Below are 13,811 nucleotides of genomic sequence, written 5' to 3'. Positions count from 1 at the left end.
CATTGTGACCTCAACAATCTCTGTGAATGCGATATCAGAGGTATGTCTTGTTTTTTTTTTTTTTTTTAAAATGTTCCTTATTTAACACAAACATCCACCTGGACTTAACAATGAAGTTATTAGAATTTAAGTCTAATAAGCCATAGGTGTAAACTGCAACTTGGTCCAATAATGCTATTTACTTGCTATTGTTGCTTGTTACTTGTAACACTACTGTTTTCACCATCCATCATTTTAAGTTTTAAACATGTTAAAAGTAAATATATATTTGCTTTAAAAAGACAAAAATAGAAGAAAACACGAAGAGAGCTAGGAATTGGGATAAGTTCTCAGAAGAACAATTAATTAAGGTAAGATGGGAAAACAAAAAACAAAAGCTTGGCTGTGTGCCTGTCATTAATAAAACTTTGTAGAGATAATCTATTGTAGAAGACATAACGCTGGGCAAGGATAGTAAAGAAAGTTCAGTTTAAGTGATATTCTCAACAGAATGCAAATTTAATACCATAATTAGGGGAGAGTACCCGTTAATGGTGTGTTTAGACGAACACACATACTCTTATATCTCAATATCCTAGTGGTCACAATTTAGTTGGGCTCTTTCTATTTTGCAGTTGCAAAATTGATGCAGATGTGGACATATAAAATACATGGTGGTTCTTATTTTCATATTCTTTGTGGTACAAAAGAAACATTTAATATGGGATGGAGGTTAATGCACATGGTGTGGGCATGATGTGGGCAGAGAGAATGAATAAGATCTATAATTTATCCAGAAAAGTTAATTTCATTTGGTTCAATAGTTAGACGTGTTTTTTTTCTAGGAGAGGTCACTGTAGGGTGAAACCTCAGTGTCCACAAGCATTAAGACACAAAATTACCACAAAGCAAAGGCTAAATAATAAAACAAAGGTTCCCCTAAGGATGGTTTGCAAAGGCTAAGGATCAAATATTAATAAGCCTTCTAGCATGTGACCGTGGGGAATAAAAAATACAGAAATACAGTTTTTCTTGCACGTTCCTGGTTACTTCTAAGCATAAGGTATGTGTGAAGGAAAACTACAACCATAGTGGAATACAATACTAGGATGCATTATAATAAAAGACTTCACAGTGTTGATTTATCTGGTATAATTAACATAAGAATTAGGTATAGGCACGGAAGGCATCATTATACAAAGGAATACATTAACCTGGTGTCAAAAGAACAGGGTTACGTTATATCATCGTGAATTTACATTGAGTTTCTTTATGTTTGATCAGTGTTTTAATGCTCATACTGTCAAGAATATAGGTAATAATTACATGCAGAACAATTGTCCACTGAAGAAAACGGGTCTAAATTATTCTTAAAGTTGAATTTTCAGTAACATGTGTAAAGTTGCACACATGAACATGCTAACAAAGGTGATGGATTACATTTCCACAGCTTTTTTTCTTGGTGTTAAAGGGCCAGAGCCAGTTATGTTCTTTAACGTTTTCTCCTGGCTGATGTACCATATGTGTCTCATGCACTTACTACATATGCTCTGCATAAGCACAGCTTTCAGAAGGCTCTGCATCATTGGGAATAGCATTATTTAGCTACAAGGGAAAGTTAATATGCGGGCGCTCTGAGAGGAATATCAGGCTCTTTTCAGTCATTTGATTTCATGTATCAAATTAATTGAATCCTAACGACAGACCAACAAATGTTCAGAGGAATACTGTATAACAAGTGCCTTAATTCCCTCAGAAGTAATTATGCTGTCTGATTAGGGAATTGTGCCTTAATGTAATTATACTGTGCTTTAAAGATTAATGTTGTCTGTGATGGCATACTGCGTTATGTTGGTGTCGCACTACATTATCTATAATCACAGCTCACTATCTCAACTGTTATCTGCAAAGGATTCCCTCTTGTATGGAAGGCAGACACAGTGTGTGTGTGTGTGTGTGTGTTGCTATCTGCGTATGTGTGTATATGACTTAGTGTATCTAAGTATTGGAACAGTGAGGCCAGTTCCTTTATTTTTGCTGTAGACTGAAAACCTTTGGGTTTGACATCAAAAGGTAAATATAAAAACACATGCAGCACCTTTTGTTTAAACCCAACCATTTTTCATGAGAGCAAAAGTATTGGAAAAATGTAGACCTAAATAGATTAAATTTAATAAGCCTTAATATTTAGTTGCAAATTCTTTGCTTGTACTGCTGCCATCATGTTACATCATCAATGAAGATTATAGAACCTGCCCCAGAAGAAGCCATGACATTACCTCCACTGTGTTTCACAGATGAGCTTTAATGTTTGGGATCATAAACAGATAATTTCTTTTTCCAAAATTTAGCCTGTTACTGCATTAAAGGTTCATCTTTGTCTCATCAGTCTGTAAAACATTGTCCCAGAATTTCTGAGACTTTGGCAAATTCCAGCCTGACCTTCTAGTTCTTCTTGCTAATAAGTCATTTGCATGGTGTCATCTGTACTTTTGTATTTAAAGTCTTCTGTGAACATTAGATTGTGATACCTTCATTCCTAACCTCTGGAGGTTGTTGCTGATGTCACCAACACCTGTTTTAGGGTCTTCTCTTACAGCTGTCACAATGTTTCTATCATCTACTGCTGTTGTCTTCCTTAGTCAACCCGTTCAGCATCTGTTACTTAGTAAACCAGTGGTTTCTTTCTTCTTCAGCACTTTCCAAATGGTTGTACTGACTAATGCCAATGTTTGTGAAATGGCTCTGATTGATTTTCCCCATAGACAGCTCTCATCTCTTATGTTAGTTACACCTCTTACCTATTAATGCAGTCTGAACAGGCAAAACCCAAACTTGAAACTGAGTGTTGACATTCAGTGCTATTTATTGTTTGAATATTCAATGTAATAGGACACACCTGACATTTCCAATTCGTTTGCTCACATTAAGAATGGGTGTGTTTAAACAAAAGGTGTTATCTTCTAAGGTGTGTATTGGATCCAGACGTAAACACCTAGAAATGGAAGTTGCTTTTGTCTCATATTCATCTTTTGATTTCAAATCCAAATGTTTTCGGTCTACAGCAAAAATAAAGAAACTGGCCTCACTGTTCCAATACTTTTGGAGGGGAGTTTACATGCTGCAGCCTTGAAAACAGATTTCTCTCTGTTCAAATTTTTGTTTTATAAAAGATTAGGCATTGCAAGTCTGGATCTCATTTGGTAAACCATGTCTTTTGTCTTTACATTTATATGTAAGTAAATGTATGTAATTCTACAAATTTGATTGATATATTTGTACAAAAATTGAAATAAATAAAGACAGTAAGACTGTACAGTGTCTCTGGATGTAAATAGCCATTAAAGCACACTAATGCAAATGTATGCACGCACACACTAACACACATGCAATCAATAAAAAAAAAACACTCTTATTAATCTGTGTGTGTGCATCCCCATTAGAAGAAGGCATGTCTTTCATGAGACTTATTAAAATTCATTACACGTGTATCATTACCAAATACCACTTCAAAATGCTTCTAATTAATCCACTTAGTACCAAGCTTTATGGAAGAGGCGATGCTGCATCCTACTGTGGCACAAAAAAAGATAAAAAATATATACAAAATGAACAAGCAACCAAACAAGAAAACCAAAGGAGAGAGCTGTGTACAGTATTTGTTCTGCCAAGATTATAGAAAGTTTAGGGAAACAAAGTTTACACAGGAGACTGCAGAAAGGTAGCTGGGCTGTACATGGGGGTCACAGCCACAAGGCAAAAAAAAAAAAAAAACACTAGAAAGAGATGCCTTATTGATAACTTACCCTACTGACTCCTCGTCCCCTGTCTTCTCCATAGTTTGTTCCCAGGATTTCAAAGAAAATGTTGGGATTAGTGCCATTGTCAGTGAATTCCAGGAAACTGGTGAGGCCACTCACTCCAAACTGCAAATACAAGATGAAGTCTGTTTAGTTTATTGCTGATTAATTCTATTATATTTGTTGTTATTGTCACTGCTGTGACCATCTACTCATCTACTCAATGACAACATCATATCAGTAAGTATAGTACATAGGAAGTAGGGAGTAAAAAAACTGCATCACTAACATACCAAAAAATGTGATTTTGTATGTGCTCATACACATAAAAACAAAACATAATACTGCTTTTTCCCCTGCATATAAGATATAAGATGACGAAAGTAAAGTGTGTTTAAAGCCATTAGGCTTTTTCTGCACTAGCATAGTACAATACCCTGAATGGAAATGTAGATTTCCTCACAAGAATAAAAACAAATATGGTGTCACTGCCCAACCTTTGCCCTGGCCCTCAGTAGTGTGACCTGTCAGTGAAAGTGACACTGCAGCTGCTTCAGGGAAGGAGAGGTGTTATTCTCACTATCTCACTAATATGACTCATGCTCTGTGAGTGTGTGTGCGCTTGCATGAGTGTATAAAACCCAGATTGTGGCATTTATGTGATCCAGGCTATGATGCATGCACACATAAATAAACAAATAGAGACATGCACATATCCTATTTTTCGTGTTATTATATCTAAGGACTGCAGGTTGCATCACAAGACTTGAATCCTAAGCCTATCTGCTTGATTCACAGAGACTCACTAAAGTTGTTATATAGCAGCTAATGACAGGATCGTGATGTGTAGACTGCCAACAGCTCAAACAGCATGCTCTTCAGACTTTGGGGATCAATGTGACAGCAATTTTACCTGCTGCATTTTATTCTCTGTTCTGAATTTGTCAATGAACACTAGACAGCAACATCAATAGCTTCATCATCACCAGCTGCAAATTAGTATTTATCATTACCATAATGGCCCCACATACCAAAACGTTGATTAAACACACAGGCACGCACAGTAAGTAAAGCACACTGCTGATACACTGGAAAAATGGAACTGATGCCAGGCTGTTGAACTGAGCTCTATTACTGCTCAGGGCTCTTTAACACAGCTCTGTTGAGACAGCCATCAGGGTTGGTTGAACAGCCAGAGCTCACTGATGAAAGTGTTGCCAAATCCCAGCCTGATCTCAAGGTGAAATGCAGAGATAGATATGAAAGCCACAGCACCGCATTTATTATTGTCTGACACTAATCCTAAATTAGCATTTTACTTTGCTTCATCATTCAGTCAAACTGCCATCCCTGGAGTAATTTTTATTGATATCAAAACAGAGGGCATTGATCCAATTGGATTTAACAGTGATGAAAGTGTTACCAGAACACAGCCTAAACTCAAGGTGAAATGCAGAGATTCTAAAAAATCACAGCTGCAGGATGAAAACCTCTATCTCCCAAAAGTCAACTATTCAGGAACTGAGGAAAACTTGCTCATTGATGCATGTGTTTTTTTTTTTTTTTTTAAGATATGCAATCATCTGAATTCTTGAGTACTCGGGTAATGAAGTCTACTGAGCACAGACAGGAACTTGGAAACTTTTTCTCCAAGCAATGAACAAAAATTGGATTTCCATGTTATAAGAACAATAAAAAAAAAAACAGTAGACTTATTTAGAGCCTCTTCCATGTCATTCTTCATCCCTGGAGGGGATTTTGTTATGCCAAGAGATGGCACTGTATAAATGAATTTAGCAGTGACTGCATCTTGCTGTTTAAACTAGAGTGTCTCAGCCAAGGAACAATAGTGCCTGGTCTCCAAAATATCATGTAATGAGCACAGTGTCTTGAAATGCAAATACATGCTCCCTAAATGAAACGTGTGAGATATGTTTCCCCACTGCTAAGGAAACGCAAGACGCAGCTATAAATAGGAATAAATCTGAAATTATACTTACGCTTGCTTTCAACTGTAATCAAGCCTCAGCTCCAAACTCACACAAATATGTTTTCTACTGTGAATCAACGTTTCACTTTTAGCAAAGAGACTGAAAATAATTTCACCTGGACACTTCAACACTTCAAGTACATTTTCATGATAATGCACACTTTTACTAAACATTTTCAATGAGTGACATTTACTTGTAACAGAGCACTTTTCCAGTCTATTATCTGTTGTTATCTTTTAATCAATCAAATAATCAATCAGTCCATAACTTAGAGCTCTGTAAGACAATGTCATCAGAGTCCTGTCAACCTGAAACTTGGCCAGCTTTCGTAGACAGAAAAGAAGTTGTTGACCTTTCTTGCACTGCATGTATTTGTTTATATTTTGTATTTTTATTTATGGTGCCCTGGTATTTAAAGGTCTTGACCGTTTTCTACAGCCGGGTCATTTATTTCAGTGCTGACAGACCCTGGTGCATTACGTCTAAAATCAATATACATGTCCTTAGTTTTAGTTAAATTCAACTCAGGAAGGATTGAGAGCGTCGTTATATAAATTCATCCACCACTGGACCATGAGACAACCCGTCATTGTTCAGCAGGCTTACTATCACTGTGTCCTTCACAAATTATAAGATACAACGATTTTCTAACCTGCTGATACAATCATTTGTCTATAGGACAAATTGAAAATGTATTTGAAAATGTGACCAAGCTGCTCAGCACAATTCCTCGGAGTTAGGCTGTTGATGGCATCAAGACCAGGACTTGTTCTAGCTTTGCAGTGCTTGAGAGTCTGTACAACCTGTAGTTCCTCCAGACTGGAGTGAAAAAAGAAGTGCTCAGATTAATTCTTCAAAGCAGTTGTTTCCTTGCTGAAGTCATGCACATCAAGTCAGGAATAAAATGTACTGAGTTCTTTGGCTAGTTCTAGGTCAGATCAAAACCCTTCTAGAGCCACCTTCTTCCTATTTGTGCTTCTACCTTATGTTTGTATCGCAGTCTGGCTTTGTGGATCTCACATTTTATTTCATTATGCAGCGAGTGTAACTCCATGCTTGAAAAGCAGTCTTTTCTTATTAAGCAGCACTTTCACTTCTTTGCTCACCCATGGTTTACTGTTAGGATAGACCTTCTTCATCTATTCCTTTTCAGGAATTATGGTTTCCTCGCAGTAAGAGATCCAGGAGCTGTTCTGTTAGTTCATCAGTATCCCTGGATGATTCAATTAATTCATCTCAGACAGTGCTGTGAAGTTCCAGCAGAGCTTCCTCTGGCCAGATTTTTACTTTTCTACTGGTCACCATTCCCGTCTGTAGACCTGTGTGATCGGGCAGGGATGAGGTGCACGCAGTTGTGATCCGCAGAGCTCAGCAGCGAAAGAGGGGCGGATTTATGAGCTCCTTTTTTGAGCCATAACGGTGGTCTAGCATCTTGTTTTGTCTGGTGGGGCAGGTGATGTGTTGATAAAGTTTCTGAGTGTATTGTCTAAGGAGCAGTGGTTAAAGTCTCCTATAATAAAGTTAGAGGCCTCGGGGCACAGTGACTGTAGCCTTTAAACCATTTGTAGGATGAGCTCCAAGGCAGTGTTTACAATCGCCTTAGGGTTGACATAAACCACATTCACAAATATCTGGGGGAACTGGTAAGGCCGGTAAAAAAGCCACATGGACACAGATATAAGTTCTGAATGTTTGGTGTACAAACGTTCCCCATTTTACACCATCTGTTTTTCACATAAATACATATAACACCTTCACAACTTGCCAGTGGTTGAATGGTTTCTGTCTGTGTGCAAAGGCGCACCAAAGCCATCTATTGATAAGTCCAAGTCCTTTTCTCCGAGTAAGGTCTCTGTCAGGGTCAAGATACACGATACACGTGTTCCTGAAATCGTGCTCGTAGTTGACCCGACCCTGGAGTTCCTCGGGTTTGTTCAGAAGGGATAGGACATTCATTAAGATGACAGTTTTGGAAGCCGGACTCAAACTCCTCGAAATTAGGGGAGACACAATCAGTTGGTGGTGTGAGGTTTGATGGTTTATCGTGCTGAAGTAGCAAATCTCTACGTATATTGTCCTTGGAAGGGATGAATAGGTGCATCATACCTGAGCCAGGTAACACGCCAGCACCATCAGCATCAGACACACAGACAAATCTGTTTCCTATAACCAGTGTTAACTAATTCTCAACAAAGATGCTAAGATACGCAAAACTTCAATAAGCAGTCTATGTGTGTGCTTTGCTGCGTGTTGTACCTTTTTGACAGTATCAAGCATGCTCTTGCCTCCCTGCCATGGCTTGGAGTTCTTCCTGATGCAGCTAAGGCTGGCCATGCTGTGCCATTTCCTGTCTTCCAACTTTCTGTGGAAGGTATTAGCCAGCAGCAACACAGTGTCATAGATGTAACGGTTGGTGATCTAAAGAGGGACATAAATGACAAGGAAAGACAAAAAGAAAAAAGAATTGAACAATGACATTTGATGATCTCATCACCAATTAGATGATAAAGCTGTGAAATAACTTCAATGAAAGCAGTATAATAACTTTGCAAATCAATTGCAGTCAAAGTTAAATGCTTTACTTATATATTCATTAGCACTCTGATTAAAAAAGAAAATCTTTACGCATGAACACATACACAGAGTATGTACTGTGATCTGTAAATATCTAAGATTACCAGCATTTCTATTTACATTGATGGACAAGATTGCAGCTTTTTCATTACAAGGAAAGTTAAATGTCAAGAAAATGTTTTAGTGCACTAGACTGAACGTTGCCATTATAATGCTGAATGGCAAGCTCAATTCCACATTAAAAGCAGTAATTACATTCAGAGGCATCATTAGTTTTATCCAGGTTTAGGGGCTCGGCCTTCATTCTAAAAGCTTCTACTTTTGTCTGATTCGTGACCTTTTTCGGTGCTGGCCAATTGTCATTATCAACTGTAAATTTGATAAATATATATAACACCGCGTTGCATTTAAGGTATTTGTGTTCAGGGTGTCATCACCGTCACTTATTTCTAAAACTGGACGAAAGACAGTCACAAAGTCACAGCAAGATATAACCTGACTTATACTGTTCATGTAGCTGATTCTTAACAGAATCCAGTACATTCTGCTCTATGTTGTCACCAATAATGTCAGGTTTGTTCTGACACATAATGTTGATTTCCATAGAAACAAGAATGAATATTGTAAAATGTATACAAAGACATGTTTCTTTAACTGTACTCTTAATTAAGTTTTGCTTGAAAAATAGTCTCACTGCTAGAAAAAAAAAAAAAACAAGATGAAAGGTAAATATATTTTTCTCACACTCTTAATTGGAGTAAGATGAGGATCAGAGTAAGAAAACACTTTGTTAACAAATTCAGAAGTCAGAGGTTCTGTCTTTCATTCTGGGCTATTAGTAACAGTAACCTCAGATGCAGATGTTACGTGGCGAGCAACAACAGAGCTTAATACAATGTTCAAAACATTGCATTTTGTCATTTAATCCCTGTAATCATGGAGTCAAAATCCAAAACATCAGAAAAGAGCTTAGTAGTTGTAGCTCTCTGTGGCGACTCCATTAAGAATAAACAAAAGGAAAAGAGGCAGACAGACGACTGACAACAATATTTAGGTTTTTTGTTATATTCACATGATCTTTCCAATAAATTATTTCAGAATGTGGCCATGTCAATGTTTTCCATTGATTTAAGGTGTGGACACACCTGAAGACTAGTTTCAAAGACTGGACAGGTCACACTTGAGGACACTGTCTCCACCACAGATCATACTGTAGATTTCTAGTATTTGACAGTCTGGAAGCAGCAGACACCTGATGACTGAGTAGAGTGTGGGAAACACACTTAACAACTGCGCAGTAGTGACAGTCATGAGACAATAACACAAATTGCACCAGAACAGAAATGTTACTGTCAAATTAAATATGACATCTTGTACTTGACATAAATAGTGAAATTTGTGCTGAAAAATAAAAAAAAAAGCTCCAATTTCAGGTGAGATCCCGGATGGACAGACAGACAACGCTGACTACAGAGGAAAATGGAGAGAAAATAACTTTTTAAAACAAAGCTAATATCAGGTAAACCATAAAACAACTTGACAATTATCTCAGCACCAACTGACCCAGGTACTGCCCTGGCCAAAAAGCATTTCTAATGGACTGTACAGTTGTTAAGTGTATATTATATGATGTTTACAGTTTATAGTTGGCTAAAGGCAAAAAAAAAAAAAAAAAAAAAGATTCAGATTTAAGTTGATTTTACAGCCAACTTTTAGACTCCTACTCATTGTTGCAAACTATTTTACCTTCAGTGTTTTGTCTTAGTCTTCCACTTGCTGTCTTTGTCTGTCATTCTGACTCTCCGGCTCAGTGCCTATTGCTTTTTCTCTGAAAATTAAAGTGAAAATCTACTGCCCTATGGGGAGCTTGAATGATCAGTGGGTTCTGTATGTGTGTGCTTGTGTGGTCGGCCTGAGTTGAAGTGCTTCAGTGCAGTGTGAAATTGGGCTTCTGGGCCACTCTCTGACCACTGAGCTGATCTGCTTCCTCTGTCTGTCCGTCTGTCTGTCTCTCTCTTTTTCTCCCATCCCTCTTTTCCTCTTTATCTCTAATTCAACTACTCGCCATCCCACACATGCACACAGGATGTCCAAATGAACATGTGTATACAGTAGCTTGTCTCAACTGTGCATGCACAATGGTTTTTACTCTCACTCTCTTTGTCAGAAGCATTTGATTCACATTAGGACACACAAAGCATGTTTACTATATGTACTATTTTCATTATGTATTATTATGCAATATACCAAGTGTGTTTCCATTGCAAAGACACTTTGTTTTGCATAAAATACAATTTAAGTCTTTCCAAGCATTTTAGATGATTTTCAAAAACCTAAAATTTTACTAGTGTTTAACCTTTGAGACTGTTTCTGGCATTTTCTTTTTCCTTTCATTATAATTCAATTACAAAACTAATTGGAATTTGAATATGTAGCTAGCTACACATGTTGTCATAAGACAATATGCATCTTGTGACACACTGTCATAAGATTTCATTTGGTTTTTACAGTGGTTGAAAGCCTACAACAAAACTGTCTTAGGACTAAAAACTGAGTTAGCCTCATAAATATTAAGGCCACATTTCTGCATTGTATGTATTTTCACTTTTCATCAAACGCCTTCCCCCTGGGGTCTTGTGCTTCCACATAAATCAACAGTAGATTAATTTAATTTCATATTTTTATCATGACACATAAATAAGAGTGTGTTCCCTTTTCTCCACTCTATTTGATGGCAACTTGATGACTCACATACACACTAACAGGGGTAATAATTGCATGCATATTGCCACCCTGGGGGATATATAAAGAAACACTAAGTAAAGAAAATGTGGGAAAAAAAAAACTGTCACTGTGTTTTCCATGACAACACAGTAAGATGAATTGTGTGGTCTAAGATAAACACACATATGGGTATGTGCCAAATTTTCAAAATGATTAATGTCCCAGGTAAAATGCCTTAAAGGCACATGCTGTGACAATGTCAAATCAGCAAACCCGGTGAAATGGAAGCTTTTGGATCAAGAGACATGTTGAAATGTCAAACTGAAACACTGGGAGCAGATTTAAGAGACATAAATGGAGCACCACAGCAACCTTTGAATGCATGGGTAGTTTGGCACTGAATTTTTAAATATTGTGAGGTGTAAAGTATTTCAAAAGATGTGTGCATGTTCAATGCAGCATGCCACTTTGAAGGACTTCCATGTCCTATAACCATTATACATTCAAAGATACAAGAGATGTCTGGCTTGCAGTATTGCACATGCACACATCTTTTGAAATACTTTTCTTCTGACAATATTTAAAAATTTAATTATAGGACATAGAGGTCCTATAACCACTTTGTCACTGTATGTGACACACACAGTTACTAAATATAAAAGTGTTGTGATGCTCTGGCACTTACACAAGTTGTTTCAAGTCGCCAAAACTGTTATAAGTTATAGCTATAATAAGTTATAATAAGTAGCTATAAAGTCGCCTCGGTATTTTTTAGTTCATTATTATTCATTATTATCTCCACACTACATATTCATGTGAGTGCTGCCATCTAAATCCAATCCTTTTTTACTGTATATACACTGAGTTTATATTTGTCTGATTATTCCTCCAGTCAATAGTACAAAAAATACTCTACAAAAAAAAAAAACTGTATACTAATATAATGTACTTCTTCACATTGAGTCTGTAGCCAGTATGTACACAATAGTTAATGGCCATCAGCTAAAAAATCCATTACTTTTAGTATGACAATGGATGCTGAAAATCACTAATATCCCTTACAGACGTGTCACCAAACCAACTCACCTCTAACTGCTGAGCCTTCGGGTTTTTGGGGTCACAAAGGGAAGTGTTAATCCGGTGGTTGTGTTTGACACAGCGCTGAGTCGTGTTCTGGGGCATGGGGAACGTCTGGCGCACCAACGTCAGCCGGCCGATTGACTTCATGACTAACTCCTGCAAATCGTAGTCTGAGATCTCCTGAGAGGGTGAAAAGAGGAGGATGGTAGGAACAGGTGGGGGAATAATTGGGGTTCAGGGAGGGAGAGAGTGGAGAATAAGTAGAAGAAGAAAATCAATATCACAAATCCATGATGTCAGTTTTTGTTTGTTCTGCTGCCAACATTTTTTTTTTCAAGAAAAAGAAAAAAAGAAAAGGGGCATGATAACAAAAACAACAACTTTTTTTTTTCTTTTTTCTAATTTATATATAGATTTTAAACTATTTGGGCTAGAATTGGGCCTTCAGTCTAATTTTTCCATTACCACAACACTGAGGAGTAAAAATCCATTGTTTGGATCTGCAAAAGCAGTTATTGGATATGAAAGGTGCACGTCTGCAGATGAGACAGAGAGGAGGCTAAAAATGTTGTGTGCCTGCCTGTGTATGTGCACTTCTGTGCTCTTGTAGTGTGCACACGTGTTTGCACGTACACTGCATGTCCTTGCAAAACCTTGGGGGAGGAATCATTGCTAATTTTAGCCATAGGACAAAATCTCTCTCTCCCTCTTTCCATCCATAGATCTCCATCCATCCTCTGCAAGTGCACGGGGTCATGTGGTGACGAGATGAGAACTGACATTTATCGTCCCTGGTGGAGGTAACACTGCCACAAACTGAGACAGCCTCTGCTTTGTTTGTATATGTGTGCAGTGTCTTTAAGTGTGCTCAACTGTGTCATCTTATTGTGCAATTCTGCAATTCTGTACATATGTTTACATGAGATTGCTTTTACACCTTATGATCATGCAAAACCCTTTATTCAGTTTCACTTGAACATGGCTGCTCACTTTACAGAATGGGGGGAACTCTGCCTGCAGGTTATAGATATTCTGTGCACAAACAGGCTTTACTGGGCAATAATAATATTACAGGTACCACTGGTTCAGTGGAATTTACAGTGGCTACTGTACGTGAACCTTTTGTAATTTCATGGTTTTCTGCATTAATTTGTGATAAAATGTGATTTGATCTTCATCTAAGCCAAGAGGATTAACCAATATATAATATTACAACAAATAATAACACAAAAGAAAAATCGAAATTTTTCATGGCAGTATTGAGAACAACCATAAAAACCAGAGCATCTCTCCCCATTGGGTTGAGGTCTGGGCTCTGCTTTGACCACTTCAAAAGGTGGATTTAGTTTTCTGAAGCCATTCTATCGTGTGTTTTGGGTCATTGTCCTGCTGCATCACTTAACTTCTACAGAGTTTCAGCTGACGGACAAACATTCTCACAATATTCTGAAGAGTTTTTTGACACTTGGGAATTCATCATCCCCCCAGTTACTGCAGGCTGGCCAGGCCCTGATGCAGCAAAGCAGGCCCAAATCATGATGTTTCCTCCACTATGCTTTAACGATTGGGATGATGTTTTCATGATGATATGCTGTGTTCTTTTTATACCAGTAGTGCTGTGTTTTCTTTCCAAACTGTTCAATCTTCATCAGTCCACAAAACA

The 13,811-nt window shown here is 37.6% G+C and overlaps 1 protein-coding gene across 1 annotated transcript in view; it reads right to left on the bottom strand.

The window, feature by feature from the left end:
- The window catches only part of grid2 (glutamate receptor, ionotropic, delta 2), a 394,704-nt gene that overhangs the window by 114,849 nt on the left and 266,044 nt on the right, over positions 1-13,811 (bottom strand). The window contains exons 6-8 of the mRNA XM_026343567.1: positions 12,155-12,328; positions 8,027-8,188; positions 3,786-3,905 (exon numbers count right to left, since the gene is read on the bottom strand). Coding sequence (XP_026199352.1) covers positions 3,786-3,905; positions 8,027-8,188; positions 12,155-12,328 — 456 coding nt within the window. The remainder of the gene's footprint in view (positions 1-3,785; positions 3,906-8,026; positions 8,189-12,154; positions 12,329-13,811) is intronic.

The sequence above is a fragment of the Anabas testudineus genome, chromosome 9 (genome assembly GCF_900324465.2).
Source record: "Anabas testudineus chromosome 9, fAnaTes1.2, whole genome shotgun sequence".
NCBI classification, from domain to species: Eukaryota; Metazoa; Chordata; class Actinopteri; order Anabantiformes; family Anabantidae; genus Anabas; species Anabas testudineus.
This window is presented reverse-complemented; position numbering and strand designations above follow the sequence as displayed.